The 24,682-nt window shown below is 46.8% G+C and overlaps 1 protein-coding gene across 3 annotated transcripts in view; it reads left to right on the top strand.

Moving 5' to 3' along the window:
* Nucleotides 1-24,682, top strand: part of Tdrd12 (tudor domain containing 12) — a 65,436-nt gene that overhangs the window by 16,999 nt on the left and 23,755 nt on the right. For 2 of the 3 annotated variants that reach the window (XM_040735497.1, XM_040735495.1), the window contains exons 5-13: nt 3,612-3,667; nt 5,058-5,143; nt 6,564-6,753; nt 7,216-7,308; nt 9,765-9,859; nt 10,398-10,474; nt 13,157-13,237; nt 22,263-22,323; nt 22,620-22,727. In XM_040735497.1, coding sequence (XP_040591431.1) covers nt 3,612-3,667; nt 5,058-5,143; nt 6,564-6,753; nt 7,216-7,308; nt 9,765-9,859; nt 10,398-10,474; nt 13,157-13,237; nt 22,263-22,323; nt 22,620-22,727 — 847 coding nt within the window. The remainder of the gene's footprint in view (nt 1-3,611; nt 3,668-5,057; nt 5,144-6,563; nt 6,754-7,215; nt 7,309-9,764; nt 9,860-10,397; nt 10,475-13,156; nt 13,238-22,262; nt 22,324-22,619; nt 22,728-24,682) is intronic. The other variant, XM_040735496.1, reaches the window with a different exon arrangement.

Below are 24,682 nucleotides of genomic sequence, written 5' to 3'. Positions count from 1 at the left end.
TCCTGGTGTCCTCCCTCCCCTCTGACTCTTTATACTCTCTGCCTCTTCGTGGGGTTCCCTAACATTTAGGAAAGGGATTTGATAGTCATTCCATTTACTCCTGAGTGTCCCAAGGTCTCTCGCTCTCTGCATATATGTATTTGTTCCATAAACTACAGGAAGAAGTTTCTGATGAGTAGAGCAGAGTGTCATTGCTACCTTTGAACAACAACAAAAACAGTAGTGTTTGGTTTTATCCTAGGTCCATCGGCTATCTAGGCAGTGTTGGGTATGAGTTCCATCTCATGGAGTGTGCTTTAGGTCAGATCAGTTACTGGTTACTCTCACAAGCTTTATGCCACTGTTGGCCTAACATATCTTGCAGGCAGGACACCACTGTAGATCTAAGGGTTTGTTTACATTTCTCTTTTGGTAGTGCACAGATACCTTCCTATCCCAAAGACACTAGAATATAGGGGTTTTATGCAGGCATCAGCTCCAGGTCTCCATGTTCAATGAGTTGTGTAGATATTCAGCAATTTGGCCTTTCTGTCAGTTTGTGGAGAGCAACATATAGTCTTGGCAACAACCTGAGTTGTTTTAGGATTCCTGTGGGACCCTTTTGGCCAACAACTCAATTAATGTAACCCAATCCTAGTACTGGAAGCTTCATTTGGTGACAAGAGATGGGTAGTTGGGACTCTGTCTCCCCCATATATCGCCTTCATCATAGGTATGTATTTTAGGGAGTTTCTACTGTGGTCTGTCACCATACTACCCCTCAAAGAACCCTTTATTTTAGGGAGTTTCTACTGTGGTGTGTCACCATACTACCCCTCAAAGAACCCTTTATTTTAGGGAGTTTCTACTGTGGTGTGTCACCATACTACCCCTCAAGGGACCCTTTATTTTAGGGAGTTTCTACTGTGCTCTGTCATCATACTACCCCTCAAGGGACCCTTTATTTCACCTCTTTGTCCCCATATTCTCTCCCTTGTCCCCCCCCCCCACTTGGTCTTCCCATTCCATCCCCCACATCCACCCATAACTACTTCCCTTTTCTAATGATACCTGTCTGTTCCTAACTTTATACCTTAACTCTATGATTCTACAGACTATAGCTTGGTTATCATTGACTAATATCCTCATGTAAGTAATACACATCTGTCTTTGTGGGTCTGGGTTATCTCAGGATGATTTTTTTTTCTAGTTTCAGCCATGCACCTGTGAATCTCATGAAGTCAGATTTTAATGACTGAGTAGTACTCCATTGTGCTAATGGACCACATTGTCTTTATGTGGTACATTATCCATTTGTTTCTTCATCTGTTTGTCCATTGAGGGACAGCTGGGTTGTTTCCAGTTTCTGGTTGTTATGAATAGAGTAGCAGTGGACGTGGTTGAGCCAGTGTTTCTGAGTTAGGATGAAGCATCTTTTGGGTCTATCCCAAGAGTGGTGTTGCTGGATCTTAGGGTAGATGATTCTGAGGTGGATCCTGGGGAATCACCACGCTGGTTTCCAGTGTTTGTACCAGTTTGCACTAACCAGCAATGGATGAGTGCTGCCCTGGCTCCACATCTTCCCTAGCATGAGCTGTCATTTGTTTCATTGGTCTTAGCCATTCTGACGGGGTTAGGATGAAATCTCAAAGCAGTTCTGATTTGCATTTCCCTGACGGACTATCGATGGTGAACATTTCCTTGTTTCTTGGCAATTTGAATTTCCTCTTTTGAGAATTCTGTTTTAATTGGGCTGTTTTCTTGATGTCTAATTGTGTTGGTCTGAATGAGAACGACCCCTAAAGGCTCATGGATTTGAATACTTGGTCACCAGGTGTGGCAGTATTTGAACGGATTAGGAGCTGCGGCCTTTTTGGAAGAAGTGTGTGTGTCACTGGGGGTAGACTTTGAGGTTGCTCCATTCCCGCTACCTGCAGATCATGAAGTAGAATTCTCAGCTACTTCTCTCTCTCTCTCTCTCTCTCTCTCTCTCTTTTTTTTTTTAACAAGACAGGGTTTCTCTGTATTGTTTTGGAGGCTGTTGGTCCAGCCTGGCCTCGAACTCACAGAGATCCGCCTGCCTCTGCCTCCCGAGTGCTGGGATTAAAGGCGTGTGCCATGAAGTAACTCTTTATTACATCAATTCTTGGTGTATTTTTTGTTTGTTTCTATTTTATTGACTTCAGCCCTGAGTTTGATTATTTATTGCCATCTACTCCTTTTATGGGTATTTCTTCTTTTTGTTCTAGAACTCTTAGGTGTGCTGTTAAGTTACTAAGCTTGAGATCTCTCCTTTTTTTTTTATGTAAGCATTTGGTTCTATTAACTTGTCTCTTAGAACTGCCTTCATTGTGTCCCATAAGTTTGGACGTGTTGCGTGTTCATTTTTATTCAGTTCAGGGAATATTTCATTTCTTTCTTGACCCATTTTTCATCCAGTAGCGAGCTGTTAACTTTCCATGAGCTTGTAAGCTTTCTGTTGTTCTGTTGTTGTTGAGATCCAGCTTTAGTTTGTGGTGGCCCAATAGGATGGTGGGATGTTGCTTCAGTTTCTTGTGTCTGCTGAGACTTGTGTTGTGTGTGCGATCGGTTTTGGAGAAACCATGAGGTGCTAAGGAAAGCATACTCTTTGTGTGTGGATGACATGCTCTGTAAACGTCTGTTAAGCCCGTTTGGTTTATGACTTCAGCTAGCTCTAGCATGTGTCTGTTAGTTTCTGTCTGGACGGCCTGTCTATTGGTGAGAGTGAGGTATTGAAGTCACCCACTATCGCTGTGTGAGGGTCATTGTATGACTTTAGCTGTAGCAGTGTTTCTTTTACGAATTTGGGTGTCCTTGTGTTTGGAGTTTCCTTCTAGTACCTTTTGTTAGGCTGGATTTGTAGATTGATATTGCTTAAATTTGTTTTTAGCATGGAATGTTATGTTTGCCATCTATTGCGATTGAAAGTTTAATGGGTATAATACTCTTGCCTGGCATCTTTGGTCTCTTAGAGTCTGTAGGACATCCATCTGCCCAGGTCCTCAGACTTTTAGAGTCTCCTTTGAGATGTCGGGCATAAGTCTAATAGATCCACCTTTATATGTCACTTGGTCTTTTTCCCTTGAAGTTTTCAGGATTCTTTCTTTCTTCTGTATGTTTAGTATTTTGATTATTATGAACCTAGGAGACTTTCTTTTCTGGTCTAGTCAACTTGGTGAGGGCCACCCACAGAGTGTAGCTGGCCTTCCCAGCGCTGACTCTGGGGCTGGTCAATCAGTGTGTGTCGCCATTCTGTTATCAGCCAGTGATGGATGGTGCACATTTGGGTTCTCTCTCCAAGGAACTTGGACTCTGAGGGAAATGGGTTTGTTGCAGACACCTGGGGATGGTGGTGGGCAGAGGGTACCACACATTGGAATGGGGGGGGAGTGTCATCTCAGCGGGGCCTCTGTACCTCTCTGAGCTGGTATGATGGTGTTGTCAGATACACTTGGAATCTGTACCCTGAAGCAGAACTGCCATAGGCTCCTTGTCTGTGTTGAAATGTGATAGTTAGCATGGGAAACACCCATCATCCAGCTAACACAGTGGCAGTGGTATGTTAGCCTATGCTTGCTACTCAATGAAGTTGCATCCGTTTGCTGTTCCAGACCTGCCACGAAATGGGACAGTGCAGCTATCCAGTATTTTCAGAACGTTCTGAGAGGTAAGGCCAGGGTATGTTTGCAGACTTCTTTGAGTTGATGCATATGATGATGTCTGAGGTCCTCATGCATGGCTGTTTGGCCCTCCTCGTGGGGCTCCTTAAGTTACTAGGAGCCCCTTCCATGGCAGGTATCACATTGGTTTTGCAGGTGGATTGGATGCCAGTGATTGTCAGCTGAAATAAAGAGCTGGCTGGCTGTGTAGAGGATTCCTCTCACAGCAACAGTCCCTGAGGGTATACAAAGTGAACTCATATTTTCTTGATCCCACAGTTGATGAAAGGTCCTGCTTCTTTTCCCGAGCAAGGGATAAGTGTGCATTTGTTGTGTAACACTTATCATTGCTAACTTGAGGCATGTAAGATGCCTTTAACTGTCAACTTCTGCCGAGCTTTGCATATCTTCTGTGGGACCTGGGATTTGAAGACCTTAAAGGATGGGGCAGACTATAGTCTAGTGCTATAGACACCTTTTCTCCAGCTTAAGTACACATTTTATACATGAGTGTAACAAGGAAAAGAGTAATCCAAGGAAGGCTGAGGACAGAAAAACATGACCAGAGAAGCATGTAATAATCTCCAGTGAGCACATGCTAAATATCAACAGAGCAGCCCTCTCCCAGGGCTTTCTCAGGACAGAGCAGTTTAAACACAGTTGCCTGGCACATACCGTGCCTGGCGCATACCGTGCCTGGCGCATACCGTGCCTGGCGCATACCATGCCTGGCACATACCGTAGGTTATATGAGGGAAACATGAAAGCAAGGCTGAAAGTCATTCCAGATTCAGGGCGCACTGACCAGATTGTGTTCTGTAGCTACGTTCTGACATCCAGCAGGAAGAAACACGTCTTAGAAGTTGAATGTAAGTGTTCAACACAGGAGGCATGAATTATATCTGAGAACAATCCAGGGAGCAAAATGCTCTTGAGGTAAAAGCAGCCCCCTGCCTAGCTGGAATCTTTCTCAAGATATTTCTCAAGGCATTGTTTACCATGCATCTTTTTTTTTTTTTTTGAGACATGGTTTCTCTGTGTAACAGCCCTAGCTGTCCTGCAACTCGCTCTGTAGACCAGGCTGGCCTGGAACTCACAGAGATCCACCTGCCTCTGCCTCCTGAGTGCTGGACTAAAGGCGTGCGCCACCAGTGCCTGGCTTCATGCATCATTCTTTGGAGCCCGTCTGACACTGTTTAGCTTGTAGTATCTGCCCTACCTCCTGCCAGTCAGTGTGCCTGTGCTGTGCCTACCTTTTAGGACTGCTCTGCATTATGAGTGGATGTGAAAGGCATAAATGTCCCTGCTTGGTTACCTAATGAGGCTATGCTTGCTCTAAAAAAAAAAGAGAGAGAACTTAGAGTCAGCTCAATTGTCTGTCCATTTGTTACCATTCAGCAACGACCCAGGTGGAGGCTGAACTCTGTGCTGTGGAAGACGACACCTTCGAGGTTTACCTTTATGCAACCATAAAGAGCGAAAAAGTAAGTGAGATCTGGGGAGCAGAGGCTGCTTTCTGGTTTTAGTTTTTGAGATAATCTTACATAGCCCAGGCTAGCCTTGTACTTTGTTACTGAGGATGACCTTAAACTTTTTGTTATTAATAAAATATAAAAAGATAAAACAAAAAATAACACATCGGAGTTGGACAAGACAAACAACAGAAGGAAAAGAGCCCAAGAGAAGGCACGAGACACAGAGACTCACTTGTTCCCACACTTAGGAATTCCACTAACAACCTTAAACCGGAAGCCATGATACATACGGAAGGACCTGGTAGAGATCCGTGCAGGTCCTGTGCGTGCTGCTGAGTCTGAGTTCCTGTGAGCTCTGCTCATGTTGGTTTAGAGGGCCTTGTTTTCCTGGTGTCCTCCCTCCCCTCCGGCTCTTGCGATCTTTTTTCCGTGGGGTACCCTGAGGGAGGAGACTTGATAGTCAGATCATTTAGGGTTGAGTGTTGCAAGGTCTGTCTTCTCACTGTCTGCATGTTGTCTCCTGTGGGTCTCCGTCTCTGCTCCCATCTGCTGCAGGAGGAAGCTTCTCAGACGATTGGCTATGAGTATGGCAGAATGTCATTGGGAGTTACTTTATTGAAGTTGTTTTTATAAGAACTCGTATTTGGTTTTACCCTAGGTCCTTGGACTATCTACTCTCAGGTTCTTGGTCACCTAAGCAGTGGGTGAATTCATGCTCCTAAATTTGCCTCTCCAGCCAAGTGCTAGGAATTACAAGCATAGGGCCACCATACCTGGCAAGATTGGTAGTTTGGAAATGTTTATCCTTATTTTAAATGTGACTTTAATAAGACTCTAATTCACACAGTGGGAGTTATTTTAACCTTTGAAGAAGGTCTAGCTTAGAATAGAAGCTAGTGAAACTGATCCTTCAGGCATTCATTCCCTGTCTGTGTTAATCTGTGCACATGTATTAGTGAGAGACAGACACTGTGGCCAGACGGGGCTAGTGTTCTATCTACTGTTCAGTTTCTTTCCTAGCCTCGTCTCTGATTATTGAAAACATTGACCTCAAGCCTGGCAGTGGTGCTCCACACCTTTAATCCGCCGCCACCGCTGCCACCACCACCAGTCAAAGCACTAAGTTCTGATAGGATCTAGTTCTTCTGTTTCCCAGTATGCTTAGTGCCCTCTCACCAAACCTGTGCCTGCCCAGATGGAGTTAGCCCCCGCCTCCCGCAGTTCTTGATTTCATGCAGCTTGTTACTGTTTCCTCATGAAAATCATTAGGTCTTTGCTAAACATAGCAGGAGCCAAGAGGAGATTCTGTCAAATTACACTTCATAAAACATTTCTCAGGAATTTAGGGCTGAGTTTGAGATACTGACTTTGTGCACATTGATTGCACCCAATCTGAGTGGCAATTCATAGAATGTTTACCTTTTAATAGGTTTGTGTTAATGATGATCTGGTTGCCAAGAACTTTGCTTATTATGTGTCGCCCATGGGGAATAAAAGCCTCAGTGCTTTGGAGAAGCCCAGGCCCCGTCTGAACTCGGTGCCATGCTCCAGTAAGCTCAGCCCGTCACTTACTCTGTGGCCGATGCTTTTGCAAGGAAAAGACTGTCGTGGACGGGAGAGTGAGTATTTCATGTTGGTTCACCCTTAGCATACCAAGCTCCGTCTAAGCCCTTTCCTGCTTGGAGACAGAAACTTAGACTCTGTGTAATAATTAAAGTTTACTTTTTAGGAGCCTCTGTGTCCTAAAGCTGCTGCAGCTTGTATTTATGAGACTGGAAAATTCTCACTTTTCCATTAATATGGGCTACATTTTCAGAAATCAAGATGATATGCAGTTTATAGATTTCAACAAAATAAGGTGCTAAATATTTTTCAGACACTTTCAGGAGCTTTTTATAACAATTGATGCTTAGTGTGGACCATGGATACAATTTTAAATGTTACTCTCTGCATTCTGTTTCAGTCCCTCATAATGCCACCCCTTGCTAGGCGTCCTATAATTTCACTGCGTAAGAGCGGAAGTAAATAATGACTCATTTTTATTTCATGTTTCAGTTTTGAAATACAGTATGTTCTTTCAGACTCACAGGGCTTAGATTTTCTGGCACAGTCTCTCCAGCATACATGGTGTAAGGACATTGTCGGTGACCTAGGGCAGCCTGCTGCAGTACTTGGTGAGTCCTGTCAACTTGGCTTCTTTCATGGCCAGCACTGGAGAGTGAGCCCGGGGCCTCCCGATGCCCTGCCACTGAGCTTTAGTAAACCTCAGCCCATTTTGTCTACTTCAGAAGGAGGCCTGTTGCTTGCTCTAGGCTCTAAGTGTTCTTCACCAGATGTGTCTTTTGCAGTTATTTTCTCCTAGTGTATGTTTTCCCATTCTTTAGTGGCATCTTAGATAGTGTTTGACTTGATTTGTCAGTGCTTTTAAGGGATCTTGCGTCTGTGTCCGTAAGACATTGGGCCTTCATTCTCTGGAAATGCTGTTTCTGGCCTGGGCATCGGGGTAGTGAGGGTCTTGTAGGGTGAGCTAGGAAGTGTCTGCTTTGCGTCTGTCTTCTGAAAGAGCTTGTGGACTGGTATCATTGCTTCCCCATATGCTCAGCAGATTCGTCATTGAACCCTTCTCAATGTAGTTCCCTTCTTCGGGACATTACTAATTACTCAAGTCCTTCAAGACCTACTGCCCTTGTTGCCTATTTCTGTTTTGTTTGGGAGTCTTGGGAACATAGGTCTTTTTAAGGAATTTTCATCTGGATCAGTGATTCTCAACCTGTGGGTCCCAATCCCTTGGGAGTTGAGACCCTTTTACAGGGGTTGTATATGAGATATACTGCACATCAGATACACTACAACTCATAACAGCATCAAGATTACAGTTGTGAGGTAGCAATGAATACTTTTATGACTGAGGTCACCACTACATGAGGAACTGTATTAAAGGATCGCAGCATTAGTGGTTGAGAACCGCTGCTTGAGATGAGCAGTTTGTAAGCAGAGTTGTTTATTCCACTCTTGACATTTCTTGATATGCTCATAAGCATGGGTTAACTGTCCTTTATTAGCCTCTAAGCATCCCTGGATCCCTGGTCATGTCCCTGCTTCCATTCTCTTCCTTCTTCCGTTTCTCTCTAACTCCCGTCCTCGCCCTTAGTAAGAGCCGTAGCAGTTTTTGTTGCTCTTTTCGAAAACAAAGCTGTGGCCTCCGAATTCACATGCTGCAGTCCTGCTGTGAGTGTGGCCAGCTGTGTCTGTACGCAAGGTCTTCAGGAGGAGACGTAGCTCTGTGATGCCATGAGGGTGAGCCAAGTCTGATGGACACAGAGCCCTTGGGAGGGACAGAGCTCCAGAGCTGACTTTCTCCCCGGCATCTGCACTCCAGGAAGACAGCACCCAGGAACCAGACTGGCCAGCACTCTGATCTTGGACTTGTGGCCTGCAGAACTATAAGAAAATAAATTTCTGTTGTTTAAACAACTCACTCAGACTGATACAAATAGTTCATAGATATTTCTGTCTAAACAGTTTTTTTTAAAATTTCCTATGCCATTCAGTGGGATGGGCATATAAATCCCGTTTTCTTAGTGAGAGCCAGTTAGTTACGTTACGTAAGAATTAAGTTTGTAGGTAGAAATGAAGGACAAGAGCTTAGGCCACTTAACAGCTCGAGCAGCTTTAACTAATCTGAGAGGTGGCATCTCAGATCCGGATCCGGCGCGGTGACCAGGCAAAGTCTAGATTTCAGCCTGGGGCTCCTGTAGCTAAGGATGGCGAAGGGGAGGGGCTTTGCTAGGGTCAGAATGGGAAGTTCGCTGTTTCTCTTAGACAGCTGTGTTTGACACTGCAGCATCTGTTGTCTCTATGCAACCAGTGGCTGATTGCTTCTGGGATCTCTAGGAGTCTGGGGCAGGGACAGCTGGTTTTCTTTGGCAATTCCCAAGTAGCCAGCTTCTTAGAAATTTAAGCTCAGTTTAGGGCCTTGGCTGCCTTCCTTCCTTCCTTCCTTCCTTCCTTCCTTCCTTCCTTCCTTCCTTCCTTCCATCCATCCTTCTTTTTCTTTCTTTGCTGGGGGCTCAGGGGTGGGAGTGATGCTCTGTACATTGTAGGAAGAGCATGTGTCTTGGATACATAAGTGTGGCCTCATCTGAAAAGTACAGCCTGCCAAGTTGGGAAAGTTGTTTGATTCTTAGCATGTTAGTCTATGAATTTCTACAGCCTTTAAAGAAATGGTTGAAGTAAAGTTTTGAATTGCATTTATTTAGCATGTATATATGTGTGCGTGTGAGTGGGCATACATATGCCATGAAGTAAGTGCCTGTGGTCAGAGCAGCTTACAGTAGTCGGCTCTCCCCTTCCTGCACATGGGACCTGGGTATCCAACTCAGATCATCAGGCTTGGCAGCAAGGGCCTTTACCTCAGATCATCAGGCTTGGCAGCAAGCGCCTTTACCCCGATGAGCTGTCTTGTCAGTCCCAAAGCAAGACTTTTAACCTTAATCCCTACAAGTTTAGTGTAAAATCTGTTAGATAATAATTCATGTGTTGAGATATTTTAATCTTTATTTTTTATTATTTTTGTCTGATTTTATATAAATAGTTTTCAGGGTAGCTTTTTGTTATCTTCATTTTGCAGATAAATCTATTAAATGTAAGGATTCCTTGAGAGACTCACCTAAAATTATGTTTGAGAAGAAGCAGCAGTGCCTCCCTTTGAAGCACATAAATAAGGTTGTATGTTTAAATGCTCACTGAGTATAAAGCTCGTGACATTAATACTCTATGAACAAAACGTGTGTTTCATATTTAGAAATCCATGAAGAATATAGTTTGTGTGTTTGTTTTGATGGAGCAAACTTGTTGAGCTTCTGTGTCCGGTGAGTTGTAACTGCTCTGTAAAAAGGTGCTGAGGTGCTCACTTAACACAGATGTGTGACTGTCTGGATTTGGGGGACATTCACATAATTAATTTCACTTCTAACGCACCTTACAGCTCTTTTGACAAAGACAAATGAAAGTAATTGAAGGGACTTTTAAACACCTATGTGAATGCCCATTGCCTATAGACTATAAACTATAGAGATGACCTAACCGTCCAACTTTGACTCTGCGTGCGACTCTGCGTGCATGCATATGAAAACTGTCTGGAATGATTGTTGATGAAAATAACTTCCATTTTGGTTCCAAAATTATAAGTCTTAAAAGTGTGCATTTTCCTCCTCCGTCCCCCCCTTCCCCCCTCTCTCCCCCCTTCCTCCCATTCTTACAGTGTGTTGACTCTTCAGTTTACTGGCCAACAAAAAGAGGGATAACCATATATGCTGATCCAGACATTCCAGCAGCAAGGTATGGTCTGAAACTTCAGTTTAGCAGACTAGGGCCTTAGGAAAGTATACTACAGTCTTACACAGTCATCCCTGTGGTAGTGGGGGGTTGGGAGACTTAGTTCCAGGATTACAGAGACTAGCAAACTGCTCAAATCCAGATTAAAAAGTAGCATGATAGTTAAATGACTCATGTATATTTTGAGTCATCTATAGATGACTTCTAATACCTATCATGTAAATAATATATAAGTAGTTGTTATATGGTATTGTTTTAAGGAATAATGTCAAGAAAAGAAATTTACACGTTTAATATAGGCAGCTTGCTTTTGCCAAATACTTCCAGTCTGTGGTTGGTTGGTTGCACAAATCTGGAGTCCACAGATATGGAAGGTCACATGTACAGTAAGTATGTAAAAGGTCATGTGTACAGTAAGTATGTAAAAGGTCATGTGTACAGTAAGTATGTAAAAAGTTCACATGTACAGTAAGTATGTAAAAGGTTCATGTGTACAGTGAGTATGTAAAAGGTTCATGTGTACAGTAAGTATGTAAAAGGTTCATGTGTACAGTAAGTATGTAAAAGGTTCACGTGTACAGTAAGTATGTAAAAGGTTCATGTGTACAGTAAGTATGTAAAAGGTTCACGTGTACAGTAAGTATGTAAAAGGTTAATGATAAACATACCCCCCCAAAAAAAGTGGTCTGGGAAATTTTGGCTCAGAATACACTACTTTAAAGGGGAAAAAACCCTTGGAACTGATTAGCTGGCAATGCAGTGGCCTGAAATCCGGGAGTAGACCTAGAGACACAGTTGTATCCACAAGGCGCCTCCAGTGAACAGGCAGAGTGGCCATGACCTGAAGGACAGGTTTGTGCAAGCCACAGCAGCCAGCGTGGCGGGTCACAGGTCTGGAGGCGGCCAGGGGTGGCTCCTGTCTTCTCCAAGGTCTCCAGCTGTCCTCCTGTCCTCCTCATGACACACACGACGATATCAGTGGAATTACAGGACTCTTCCGAGTTCAGTGGTGGGTTTTCTTTTCTGCTGTAGGACACACATTGCTGATAGTTTCAGGGTTGGAGTTACCGAGATTGAATGTGGCCTTGGGGCAGGACCGGAAGAAAATAAATAGAAAGAAAACAACTAGAACTCCCGTGTTTGGACCAAAGGGCCCTGCCTCCATCTCTCTGGTGTGGCAGGGTGGTTTACATAAGCTACATCTGGCTGTGCAGTTCAGCGTCTAGGCTGCCCTCAGCTTGATAGACCAAGCAATCTCCAGAGCTCTGTTCCCAGGCCGTTACTTACCTCATGATTGCTTTGGTCCCTGACGGGTTCCTAATTGTAGGAAAGATTCCATAGTTAGTGCTTAGCCTCAGTTCTCACAGAAATGCATCTGGGTAGATGAAGAGTGCCTTACTGCTGCTGCTTAAAATTTCCCCAGAAAATAGTTACCTTTATGGTCTGAACAAAGTCCCAGCTTTGTCTAGAAGCAACCAATGGAAACTGTTCTTCTGTGTTCTTGTCAAGTAATCCTCCAAGAATGGAGTAGTAGGCAGACTGTAAGGAATACAAGCAGGGAGGTGCTTTGTCGATTCAGGATTAACTGCCTTAAACAGGATAAAACAACTTAAAACAGATTGCCACGCCTGATTTAAATGAAACATTTAAACTCTCATTAGCAGGCGGATGCTAGCTGAGAGCCATCGCAGTTCAGACATGTACTAGGACTCCGAGGCTCTCAGAGAGCCTTGGGATGCCAGCAGAGAGCTGCCCCTTGGCAGAGCAGGTCTGTGGTTCTAGAGTAGCAGGAGGACCAGTCTCCTGTCTCCAGCAGGCCTTACAGCCAGGGGCCTCTGAAGCTGCAGGTTGGAATGGCTGAAGTGTGGAGCCGTGGGTCTTGGGAGCTACAGGCAGCTTCCGGGAGGAATTCCCTTCCACAGCAGAGTGTGATGAGGGCTGGAGGCATTTCTAAGGCAGGAGTGAGTCCCCAGGGCTGGAGGCTGGCTGACTGAACCCAGGGTCGAAGCCTCGCTCAGTCTGTCCCTGGCAAGTCTTGAACATAGACTGATGAGTGGGCCGGCCGGGAGTGGGGATCTGAAGTCTGTAGGCTTCTTACTCGCAGGAAATGGGAGCCCCTGGGGCTGGGCCCTGGGATCTTCTCCTTTGTGAGGCTCCTACAGCAGCTCTGGTTTCAAAGCCCCAGCACTGAGTTTATGTAATTGTCACCTGGATCTTGATTGGCTGCATGTGGGGAGATAGAAGATGCTGGGCCTGGTGGCGGAGGGGGGAAGGCTCTGAGCCCATCACAGAATTTGCAGGGATAGGGAGACTAGAGAGGGGATGGCTTTCATTCCTGGTTCCCACGGCAATGCCTGCTGCTCGGGGTGCCTTGTCCCACAGGGATTTCACCCTGCTTGGGTTGGTTCGCTTCTGTTTGTGTCTCTTCAGCAGCTGCCCCCTGCTCTGCCAATGGCTTGAGGCTGGCAGCCGTCAGAAAGCTTCATGGGGTCGGTGGGCGGGCGGGCGGGGTTCAAAGACAAGGACAAACCCTGACCTCCTGACCTCGATGATTTCTGTGTCTGGCGAGTGAGGCCTGTGGTCTCCTCTGCAGCGGGGTCTTAGCTGGGCTCTAGTGGGCCGCCAATGGCAGTGGCCGTTGCCTGCATTAACTTGTGAGTAACCCTCATGAGTTTTGGTTTCCAGCGGGGCGAGCCAGAAGCCAAACGAGAAGCCACTGCGGCTGACTGAAAAGAGAGACTGCGATGAGAAGAACGGCTGTGTGAAGTAAGGCTTTTTGTTTCCCTGTGACTCGAAATAATTGTGCAAAAAGGATGGGCAGGAAGGGTTTATCCCTGGCTTTTACTTCAAACCTCCATTCTCATAGAACAGCAAATATCCACTAAGTCCCCGATGGACTTTAAGCTACTTCAGGGTGGTTTCCCGTTAAATCTTAGTTCTGGTGTAAGGGGTCATTGTCACCCTGGTTCCTTCATCAGGGTGAGCACTTTTTACATGTGTCAGGCAGTTTTATGCGTTTTATGGCCACTGATTTTGGCTTTCCCTCCCAGCTTTCTGATGTTAAATGGCCGCCGACAGCAGAGTAACTTCGTTGGATGCTTGTTTAACCCACAAAACTATGTCATGCCCGTGCTTCTGATTTTTTTGTTATACTAGACTCTGCCAGCTGAAGCAGTTTACGTCTAATTACAGACTGGCAGCTTGTAATAGTTGTGTCCAGGCCGTATCGCTGTTCTTTATCAGTGTTAGCCTGCTGAGCCACCCCGTGCCCTCATAGCCATTGACCAGCACAGGCCTCTGGGTGTTGAGGGATCAAGTGTGCTGCAGGCTGCTGTGGGGTTCTCAGTGGGGCTGGCGCTTCTGCTTTTAGTGCTGGCACCCTTCCCAGACAATGTCCTGCCTCATGCCTGACGCTTCCACTGTTATAAGTGACTGTTTTCTTTGGAACAAATAACTTTTGACATTGTAACTGAGTTTGGGGTGACAATGGTGTGAGCCCTGACGGACTCCATTCCTTCATGTCTGTATCATAAAGCCTTGTCTCCCTTGCTGAGTCTCTGCTGGTGGAAAGGGCGGCAGTCATTTGTCATGAGCTGTGCGTTCCAGGGAGCCTGCAGGGAAAGAGCAGAAGACAGGCAGTGTCCTAGTTGGGGAGGAAGGGGTTTATTTGGCTTCTTACACATCCACATTATAGTTCATTGCTGCAGGAAGTCAGGACAGGCTTACAAAGATTATTGCCAAAGCATTGACTTGAAACCTAGCTGGAGCAAGAACTATACTAGAAAAACAGTAGCTCTTGAGTCCTTAAACCCGTGAGGATGACCTTTGAGACACAGAGCAAGGCAGGTAAGATGGCTCAGTGGGTAAAGCTGCTTGCCACCAGGAGATCATGAATTCAGTCCCTGGCTCCCACATCGTGCAGGAGAGAGCCAACCGCCTCAAGTAGTTCTTTGATTGCCACACTGGCGTAGACAGACTTATGTCTGTGTAGCCCTGGCTGTCCTGAAATTCACTCTGTAGACCAGGCTGGCTTTGAACTCAGAGATCTGCCTGTTTCTGCCTCCCAGGTACTGGGATTTAGTGCAGAGCCAATGTTAGCATTCAGCATCTGGGCCAAGGTATGCTGTAAAGATCACACCACGAAACAGATCTCGTGTAAGAGGGTTATGGGGGGAGAGGTGGAAGGCCCTATCAGTGTGGGGGCATGAGAGAGAGAGGCAGATGGGTGACTTGGGGTGGCAGGGACCCTTGAAAGGGTTGGTGACTAGTGACGATCTGGCTGCTGAGTCCTTGAGGACAGGCTGGGAGAGCGTCTGGTTTCTAGCATTCCTCCCTTTTGTTTATTACAAAATTGTGAGGAAATAGGAAGGGGTGATGGTGAATCCGCGAGAGTCTGTTAAAGGGTCCCAAGAATTTATTTAGGTGTAAAATGAGGATACAGAACACATCAGATGCTGTTGTGACCCAGGGGAGGTGGGGACCAGCCACTCCCTGCTCTGGTTCTGAGGGAGACACAGAGAGAGACAAACCCCTCCCTCAGCCCTTAAGCAGTCATGTGCACAGACAAGACCACACCCTAGGACTTGCTGCCCCAGAAATCTTTGGTTAAAGGGATTGAAATCCCACAACACCATGCTCTTTAGACTGCTTCCTATTGTTTGGAGGTGTCAGCATCTTTAGGGACCCAAGACAGCTGGGATGCTGGCCAAGTCCCCGGCAAACAGACTGTGTTACCCACTATCTAGACTCGGGGATCATTTGAAGCTAGGAAAGTTCAGCCCTAGTTGAAGCAGCCTGTGAGGTTGGACCACCTGGGGCTAGCCACTCTGAAGCTGTCTGGGATACAGATTGTAAGAGCACACCTGGGCCTGGCAGGATGATGGAACAGATGTATATTAGAGACAGAAGGTGAAGCTGAGTGGCTTAGGAGGACATTTTTCCTTAGGTGTACATTTGAAACTTTCAGGCCCGTGGTCCTGGTAGTTGAGGAAGGGGAGATCCCACTCAGGAATAGGCAGGTGTAGAAACAGACTGTTGATTGACATGAGTACTTGTCTAGAGTCCATTTGACTCAGGAATGGTGGATCCAGGTCAATTCCCTTAAACTTACAAGAAAAATTTTAAGATTACAAAAATAATATTTTAGACATGTTAGCATTCCCACTGTTTGTAATCTACTGAAATCCACATTGTAGAAAGGGCAGTCAAAACTCACAAGTTTTAGACTTGTTCGCATTCTCACTTGAGTGGACTCTCTGAAATCCACATTGTAGGAAAGGCAGCCGACTCACACCTTTGTGTCGGAAGAAGCTTGGAGAATGATGTTGGGTTAAAAGCATGAACACTTTAGAGGACAGAAACCTCCTGTGGGGCAAAGGGGTAAAAGCTGGACTGTAAAAGCTGGACCTCCTTCCTCTCTGTCCAGAAGACTGGATGTATAGAGATTATAGATGTTTTTAGCACAATGAGAAGTTCTTTTAAGTCTATACTAAGGAGACAACCAAGGAAAATTTAAAATCTCGAGCTTGTGACTGTAATAGCCATCAGCACTTACCAGAGATAGATTAATAGCTTATCAAAACATTCTATTGATTAATGTTAAGACTCTGAACCTTTGAAGTTTTAATACAACAGTAGCATATTGAGGGAAAGACATATGAAACATTTTTCATTTTTATATACATTGAATCACTTTTTTATGACTTAAGCTTCCTTGTTCTCTGATCTTACATGACTTGGCATTTATACCTTAAAACATCTTAGACCCTAAGACATTTTCTTAGTTCCCGTGGTGGTTTGACTAGGAATGGCCCCCAGAGACTCCTGTGCCTGAATGCTTGGCCTCCAGGGAGTGGCAGTAGCAGGGGTGTGGCTTTGCTGGAGGAGGTGTCACTGTGGAGGCGTTAGAGTCTCATCGGGTCACACTATGCCCAGTGTGAGAATCTCATAGGAAGGGCACTATTAGCAGGTGAGGCTTTGTTGGAGTGGGAATGGCCTTGGTGGAGGAAGTGTGTCACTGTGGGGGCGGGCTTTGAGGTTTCCTATGCTCAAGCAATTGCCAAATGTCTCCGTCAACTTCCTGTTGCCCTCTGACCGAGATGTAGCTAGCACCATGTCTGCCATGCTCCCCACTGTGCTCCCTGCCGTGGCGATAATAGACAGAACCTCTGAAACTAAAGCTGTCACCTCAGTTAAGTGTTTTCCTTTATAAGGGTTGCTGTCACTTCACAGAAATAAAAACCTAGGTTAAGACAGGGATCTGTGTCTGTGTAGTAGCAGTTGTTACAATTTGTGAGACTTTGGAAATGAAGTTCACTGTGATTTGTACTGAGGCCAAGCTGTTACATAAAATCTGAGTCCATGAAGGAGAGAGTTGCAAAGTGGAAAACTGTGGGTGTGCTCCTATAAGCTCCCAGAGGGGTGCGGGAGCTGAAGCCGGGGTCTGCAGTGGAGTCAGAGGTAGCCAGGAGAGTGGGACAATGTCCGTGTGGGTGCAGAAGCCCACGGGAACAAAAGATCTGTGCACCCTTAGGCGAGTTACATTAGCAGCTTGCATCAGAGTGGACGCTGCTGGGGAGAATGGGTGGGGTGTGTGCTGGGCTGGTGACCGCTGGCCTGCACTCTCCTCTGGATCTCACTTTGCAGCCACTTACAGATCCATTGACTTTCACTCAAAGACAGGACATTTACACAGTGGGGCGGGGGAAGAAAAAGAAAGAGGGATGGCTGAGTTTTTCCATTCCAGTCACTTGCAGTATTTGTGAGGGTCTGGGATAACATTGGGATCTAGGGTGCTGTTCGTCAGCCACATTTGGATTGATTATCTAGGGGGTATTGAGGCCAGATTCAACTGCAAAGGGGAATAAGTTTAGAGGCCCTTAGGTCAGGCACTAGGTGTAGAGGTCCGAGTTTCTCCCAAAGGAGAACCTAGAGGTGAGGACAATAATGCAGTTCCCTCCCGTAGGTGAGGTGAGGGAGCGGTCCACGGCCTGAAGTCCATGGCATCCCGAGACTTAAGGAGGACCGAGTGAGGGACAAGCTGGACAGTGGATCATCACTGCATATTTTAGGGGCCAGGGCTAAAAGCCCAAGGAGACACAGGGACCTGGTACCAGTGCTTGTGAATGAAGCCAGAACCAAGCCTCACCTAAGGAAATGGTCAGAGGTAGGCACCTCTGCCCCTGAGAGTACCAGAGACTCGGGGAAGTTTCTGAGATGACTGTGAGGATCATGGAAGGCCAAGCAATTGGTGGACCAGAAGGCGGATCTGTGGTAGGAGGACTAGAAATAAGGAATGGTGGCCCAGTGTGTCTTAGATCCCCCAACAGGAGCAGCACTAAGGTACCAGGGGAGCCTGCTGAGTCTTGGAATCAATGTTAGGGTTTAGCAGCAGAGTACCTTAGCAGGTCTAGGACAAGGTATATTATGAAGACCACACATACAGCAGATCTCATGGAAGAAGAAATTCATGCTAAAATTAACAGTTCTATTTCAAAGAAGAAAAGTACAAGGAGGCCATCCAGTTCTAAGCAAATCTTTGGCAATGCTTGTCCTCAAGAGGTGCCAACAGGCAGTGAAAATCCTGAAAAAGCAGCAGTGGCTGGTCTGTATCAACCCAGACTTGCCTTTGAGAGAAGGAAGAGCAAGGGCTACGGAGGCTTCCAGAAGAGACTGCTCATAGGAGGACATGAAGCCCTGCATAGAAGCCATAAAACAACCAAAGAGGTGCCAAACAGTACAACTAAACTGCCTGCCACATCAGCCTCTCGGAGCTTGAGCTGATGGACAAGGGCTTCAGTGAACATATGGAGAAGGAGCCGACCTTCATCGAGGGTTACATAGGGCATGCAGCAAGTCAGTAAACATTTCCCCATGACTTCTGCTGTAGTTCATCCCTCCAGGTCCCTGCCTTGCCTTCCCTCAGTGAACTGTGACCTGGGATACGTAGCCTCCCCGACCAGCCAGAAAAGGAGTACCCGGGGTCAGCAGCCTGTCCGAAGGCTTGGGAACCACGTGCGTTGTTTCTGGTGGTTTGTGTCTGGTACGTTACTTCTGCTCTGAAGGCATGCTGAAATATGATGCTCTGTCCTCAAAGACTCTTGCCTTGTCTTCCAGGCTAGGCACCCAGCCATCCTTCTCTGCTGAAGCTTACGGTTTATTTTCCTGTTTGTCAGGCTAATGGCGTTTCTCAGCCTTTGGGTGCCTCCAGCCAGTTGTGTCTCTTTCTTAGAGTCATGTCCTTCACATAACTCATATGGGAACTCAAATAACCGCAAATTCAGATCACCCGTAGTAAGCGTCTTCCGCATTCTGGATCGCATGCTACTCTTTCCTTTGGAATGCTGAGCCCTCGAGTGGTGGAAATACGTGGGCTGCAGAGGTCCAAACACTCACTGTCTGCCGCTCACTGCTCCTGGAGAGGGTGAACAAATGACTTCTTCCCTTAGATAGGAAACCGACAACAGACACAAGTACAGATACCACCAAATCCAACTTTACAAACTAGGAAGTTAGTTGGGGTCTCTTATAGGAGCAGTGATGACTCAAGACAACCAAATCACAAAAAGGCCCACCCCAGCACCGGTGACAGTTCTCAAAGCCTGGAAACGTGGAGTGCAAAGTAAACCCTGCAGACAGCTCAACAGGTTGGAGAGTGCTTTCCAGACAGCTCAGTTGGCCTCTGCTTCCAGGCAGCGTGGCTGGTCTGAGGGTATCTCTCAGCAATTCTTTCAACCTCTGTATGCCTAGGGAGAGGGGTGGGCCTAGTGTATCTGGTCAGTTTCAAGGAATTCCTGAAACCATTGAGTTGTTTACTCTCTGAATTTAAGGAATATCCCTGTGATGGTTTGAAAGAAAATGACCCCCCATCCAAAGGAGTGACACTATTAGAAAGTGTGGCTTTGTTGGAGTAGGTGTGGCTTTGTTGGAGGAAGTGAGTCACTGTGGGGATGGACTTGGAGGTCTCCTGTGCTCAAACTTCAGTGTGACACTCAGTTTACTTCCTATTGCCTTTGGGTGAAGATGTAAGAACTCTCCGCTCCAGGACCATGTCTGCCTGCAGGCTGCTGTGCTTCCCACCGTGACAATAATGGACTAAACTGTCAGCCAGCCACTGCAATGAAGTGTCTTCATAAGAGTCACCATGTCTTCTTTATAAGAGATACTTCTCAGCAGTAGAAACTCGAAAGACAATCCCGGAAAAGATGGAGTGTTTCACCTTCCCAGGGAACGCCCTTTGGTTTCATCTGCTGTAAAGGTTCTGTGTCCTGGAGCTTCCTTCCTGTTTCAACTCCCCTGTAACTGATGTCCAAGATGAAGGTTTTAGTCTTTGGGGAATTGTAACACAGTAGGCAGAGCTCTCCAGGGATTTTTAGGTGTTGAGTAAAACCCACTCTGTTCTTCTGGGGGCCTCTCTTGATGCCAAGAGCCTTCAGTTAGGCCGGAAGCATATTGCAGCCTCTTGCAACTTCAGCAGCCACCGTGGGATATATGTGGGGTGAGATTCTACTCAGTTTTGTTGGTAGTGGCTCCCTGTAGCATTCTTTGTAAAGAATATTTTGGCACTGAGACCAGATACCCTGGGGACTGCTTTGATACCTGGTTACGATATCTGGTATGGTGTAGGAGAGTGGATGGCTCGCCTTGTGGTGGGCAGGAGATAGGTGAGAGGCCAGGTACCTGCACGGGCACACCTCTGCTTTTGTTCCAGCTGGCCTCAGCCAGTAGCATAGGATTGCCCACATATAGGGCTGATCTGCCCTCCTTAGCCGCAGCTCAGGATGCTGATTGTAACAAGATGTCTTCATGGACACACCATGGGTGCGCTTTATTAATGTCCTAAGACTATTTTAATCCAATCAAGCTTGAAGTTAAGTTTACCATCATAGTGCCATGTCCTGATTTCATATATGAGACTTTCTTCTGCTTTCCTAGAGGTGCTAACTGTTTAGGGCATGTGTTCTTGCCATTCTTGGTGTTGATTTCTGTTGATCTTCCTAAGGGTGGAAGCTTTTCCCAGCTGCCTCGTTCTGATCATTCACCAAACACAGCGTAAGATCAAGTGAGCCAGCCAGGGTTCACTGGTGTGTGGACTGTGAGCGCCACTCAGTAAGCTGCCCCTGCTGCTGCTGGGCTGCTGAGCCCAGTGTCCAGTTTTGTTTGTTTGTTTTGTTTTACATGGGTGAGAGGGCCCTGCTCCCCAGGGAAGGCGCCTCCTGGCCCTGCTCCCCAGGGAAGGCGCCTCCTGGCCCTGCTCCCCAGGGAAGGCGCCTGCTGGCCCTGCACCCCAGGGAAGGCGCCTGCTGGCCCTGCTCTCCAGGGAAGGCGCCTGCTGGCCCTGCTCCCCAGGTGACGTTCAGTCTGTGGCTACCCTGGGCGCTGAGCTGCAGAAGCTGGCTGGAGGATCCTTCAGGGTGCCTGCTGGGCTAGCCACCTCTTCTCATGGAGGCCCATCTACCTGTAGCTGTGTGTCCAGTGCCTGTGGCCTGGAAGCTTTACTCTGCCCTCCCCTGGGATGGGGAGCAATGGTCTGGTGTTGAGACATGCAAGAGTATCCAGACTTGGCCCCTTCACCTCAGCCGCTTATGTGCCACCACAGACCGGGAGCTTAATCTTTTTTTTTTTTTTTTCTGTTTGATTTTTCGAGACAGGGTTCCTCTGTATTGTTTTGGAGCCTGTCCTGGAACTAGCTCTGTAGACCAGGCTGACCTCGAACTCACAGATCCACCTGCCTCTGCCTCCCGAGTTCTGGGATTAAAGGTGTGCACCACCACTGCCCAGCTGAGCTTAGTCTTAATTGCCAAGCTTTTGTGTAAGTAATGTTGTTTCTCCCATGACTGGTTCAGAGTTAGTTGTCACATATCTGCTGAGCTAGTTACCGCTTACCCATCTGTTTCTGGGTTTCTAAAATTTGTTGTATCATGTCCTCTGTGTGCAGCTTTTCCAAGACAGCCTCTATATACCGTAAAATATACCATAACCGTGCAGACTGCGGGCCTTCAGGGCTTATTTAGACTCATGCAGTCTAATTCAGACCGTTTCTGTCCTTCCCCGTATCACAGCCACTCTTCATTTCCTCATCCTCTGGCCAGCACAGATCCGTTGTCTGCGTTCTTCCTGGTTGGGGGTATTGTTTAGAGAGTCAGTCATATTTCTTTGTTCCTGTCTGCCGTCCTTTGTAACTGTCTGACAGAGCGGTTCAGAACCCTGCCCTGCTGCAGCCTGGAGGAGTCTGAGCAGCATTCTGTGTCATGACCTGCAGTGCAGCACGTCCTACTTACCAGCTCGTCAGCTGGGTCTTGGCGACTTTCGCTTTAAAAATATTACCTGGACAGGAATGGGCTTGGGGAAAGAATGTGGCTCACTGTGTGTACTTAGACCACTACACTTCTCCCCAAGTTGGCACCACAGAAAATGGTGTGACGTCTCTGCTGCTGTCACCCGCCAATCCTTACCCATATGGAGGGGTGAAGGGTTTGGTTGTGAGGAAAAGCACTTCTCTACATTAGCAGAGGACAAGTCCTTACAGACTAATGATTAGACCAGTGGTTCTGACTTTAGCTGGGCCCTCTTTCAGACAACTGTGCAGGACGTTGGTGACGGGTGGGAGCCCAGATGCCAGCCCAGGAAATAGGTGACCTCTATAGCCAGCAAGACAGAGCACAGTGTTTTCACAGATAGGCCCTGGGGTGGACAACCACGTGTCTCTCCACAAGGAAGGCTTAAAATGGTGGTTCAGCAGGGGAACTGTCGTGACTTTCTTCTTCAAATTGACCTTTTAACTGCTTTACAGATTACTGCAGTTTTTAAATCCTGATCCTTTGAGAGCTGATGAGATCTCTGACCTGCAGCAGGTATTACAACCCTAACAATAAAAGGGCAAACAAGACAGAAGCCTCCCTCCTCCCTCAGGCTGCCGTCTCCCTTAGATGGGCGTAGCAGCATCTAGAGAGCTACAGCTGTGGCAACTGTGTTTTCTCTGGGAGAACAGACGCTCTTTAATTTGGGTGGTTTGTGTGTTTTTCAGGAAGCATGTATTCCTAGGTTTTTACATGACCATCTTGTCTTTTCTTCTTGGTAAAAAGCCCTCCATGCTCTGCTGTCCACTGGGGAGGCCTGGTTGTGGGTGTCTAACGTCTGTGTTGGTTAGTTGCAGAAGGTGAAGTCGAACACACTACAGCCGGGGGTGGTGCTCCGGAACAGGATCGAGCCCTGTCTGACCATGGAGAAATCGCCTCTGTCGGCAGACCTGAAGAAGGTAAATGTGTTCTTAAAGCCAGACTCCTGAAAAAATCCTAGCCTTTTCCAACACAGAAGGGTTCCTCTGTTCTTTCTGTTCTGTTCTGTTCCGTTCCGTTCCGTTCTGTTCTGTGTTCTGTGAGCGATGGGGCTGGAACCTGGGGTTCCATGAATCCTAGGCACACATTTTATCACTGAACAATATACCCTAATCCCATAGGAGGATTTTAAATAAACAGTTCTAAGGCTGCATTGCATAATTCTTGCCTCTGAAATTCTTTTCAATCTTTGCGATTATTTCTCATGTATTTTTAAGTACAGATTTCTTTTGTAGAAAAGCCTTTTGTGCAACTGTCAACCCTTTTCTGAAGTGTTTTTGGTTGTTGGTTTTTGCTTGTTTGTTTATTTGTTTGGGTTTTGTTTTGTTGGTTTTTCAAGACAGGATTTCTCTGTGGCTTTGGAGGCTGTCCTGGAACTCACTCTGTAGACCAGGCTGGTCTCGAACTCACAGAGATCTACCTGCCTCTGCCTCCCAAGTGCTGGGGCGTGCACCACCACCATGCCCGGCTTTTTTGAACTTTTTAAATGGGAGCTTTGAACACGTTGCCAGGACAGTTGTAAGAGTTTTTTTGTTTTGTTTTTTCATCCTTTCCAAAATTTCTTTATAACTCTGAGATTTCACTTGGTAAATCAATTATATGCACTTATATTTCCTTACTGACTTAAAAGAAAAGAGCTAAGATTTGTTTTTGAAGAGTAGAAAGCCAACCGGAATGGAGGACCAGACCGAGAGAAAGGTGAGGTCTTGAGTTTACAGTCTTAGGAAGGCGACGGAGGCATCGGGGCTGACTGAATGGGGCAGGACAGGCCGGTGGGACAGTAAGCACCCAGCCTGCTTCTCGACGGTGCATCAGCAGTTTGTGTTGTGCTAAGGATGGGGTGACTAGAGTCACTGTCTAGAGAGCATCTCACCACACTGCTTGAAACTGTCCTGGCAAAATGCCTGCTTGCTACCCTGTCTTCTTCGGTGTCATGACGACCAGATCGGTCCCGCCCTCTGTGCCGCTTGTCCCGTGTATCTCTGGTGATTGTAGACATTGCGAGGATCATCTTTCACCTAAAAAAAAGAGAAACCAAACCAGAAAGTTGGCATCACCGGGTGCTGTGCTGTGGACCTGCAGGCCAGGGCCTTGGCAGGTGGAGACCCAAGGATTCCTTGAGCTTTGGAGTCAGCATGTTGAGCACAATGAGATTCAATTTCTGAACAAGAAAACTACCCCCAGAGATGCAAGAAGATACTGCCTCGATTTAGCAGTAACAAAGTTCTGTTTGTCTCTGCTCTTGGGGTTGGAGATTTCCTTTCAGCTGGGCCCAGGACCTTGCTGTGATTGGTCGTGTGACAGGCACAGAAGGAGAGGAGGCTCACCTGCTTCTGGATGTGTCCCCAGACCTTCCAGGGAGCTGAAGCTGTTCCTTTGGCCGTATTCACGCAAATCTACAAAAAGGGTGATACTGTAGACAAGAAACTCCAGGGTTGGGGTGGACAGAGAGCTCCACAGTTAAGAGCACTCGTCGCTCTTACAGAGGAGAGGGTCCAGTTGGTTCTCAGCACCCACGTGGTGGCTCAGAATTGTCCAGTTCCAGAGGATCCGGTGCCCTCTTGTGACCTCCACAGGCACTGCGTGAGGGCAGGGGGCAGGCAGTATGTGCAGCCGAAACAGCCGCAGATGAGATGAGGAAGAGAGAGAAAGATGGGGGGGGCTAGCCTGGCCTCAAATCAAACGAGGCATACTTTTTACAAATGAGGCAAGCGGGCTGGCGGATTGTTAATAGGAAGACAAAGTCACATTCTTGCTTTAGTCATCCAGTCAGAGGGCTGGCTCCTCGGGAGATCCTTGAGTGGGTTCAGAGGACCCATAGTCGTAAAACAAGAATGTGGTCCCTGGGAAAGACTGGCGCAGAACCTGCTGACAG

The sequence above is a fragment of the Mesocricetus auratus genome, unplaced genomic scaffold, assembly GCF_017639785.1.
Source record: "Mesocricetus auratus isolate SY011 unplaced genomic scaffold, BCM_Maur_2.0 Super-Scaffold_100046, whole genome shotgun sequence".
NCBI lineage: Eukaryota > Metazoa > Chordata > Mammalia > Rodentia > Cricetidae > Mesocricetus > Mesocricetus auratus.
Note: the sequence above shows the minus strand (reverse complement) of the source record. Positions and strands in the feature narration are given on the sequence as shown.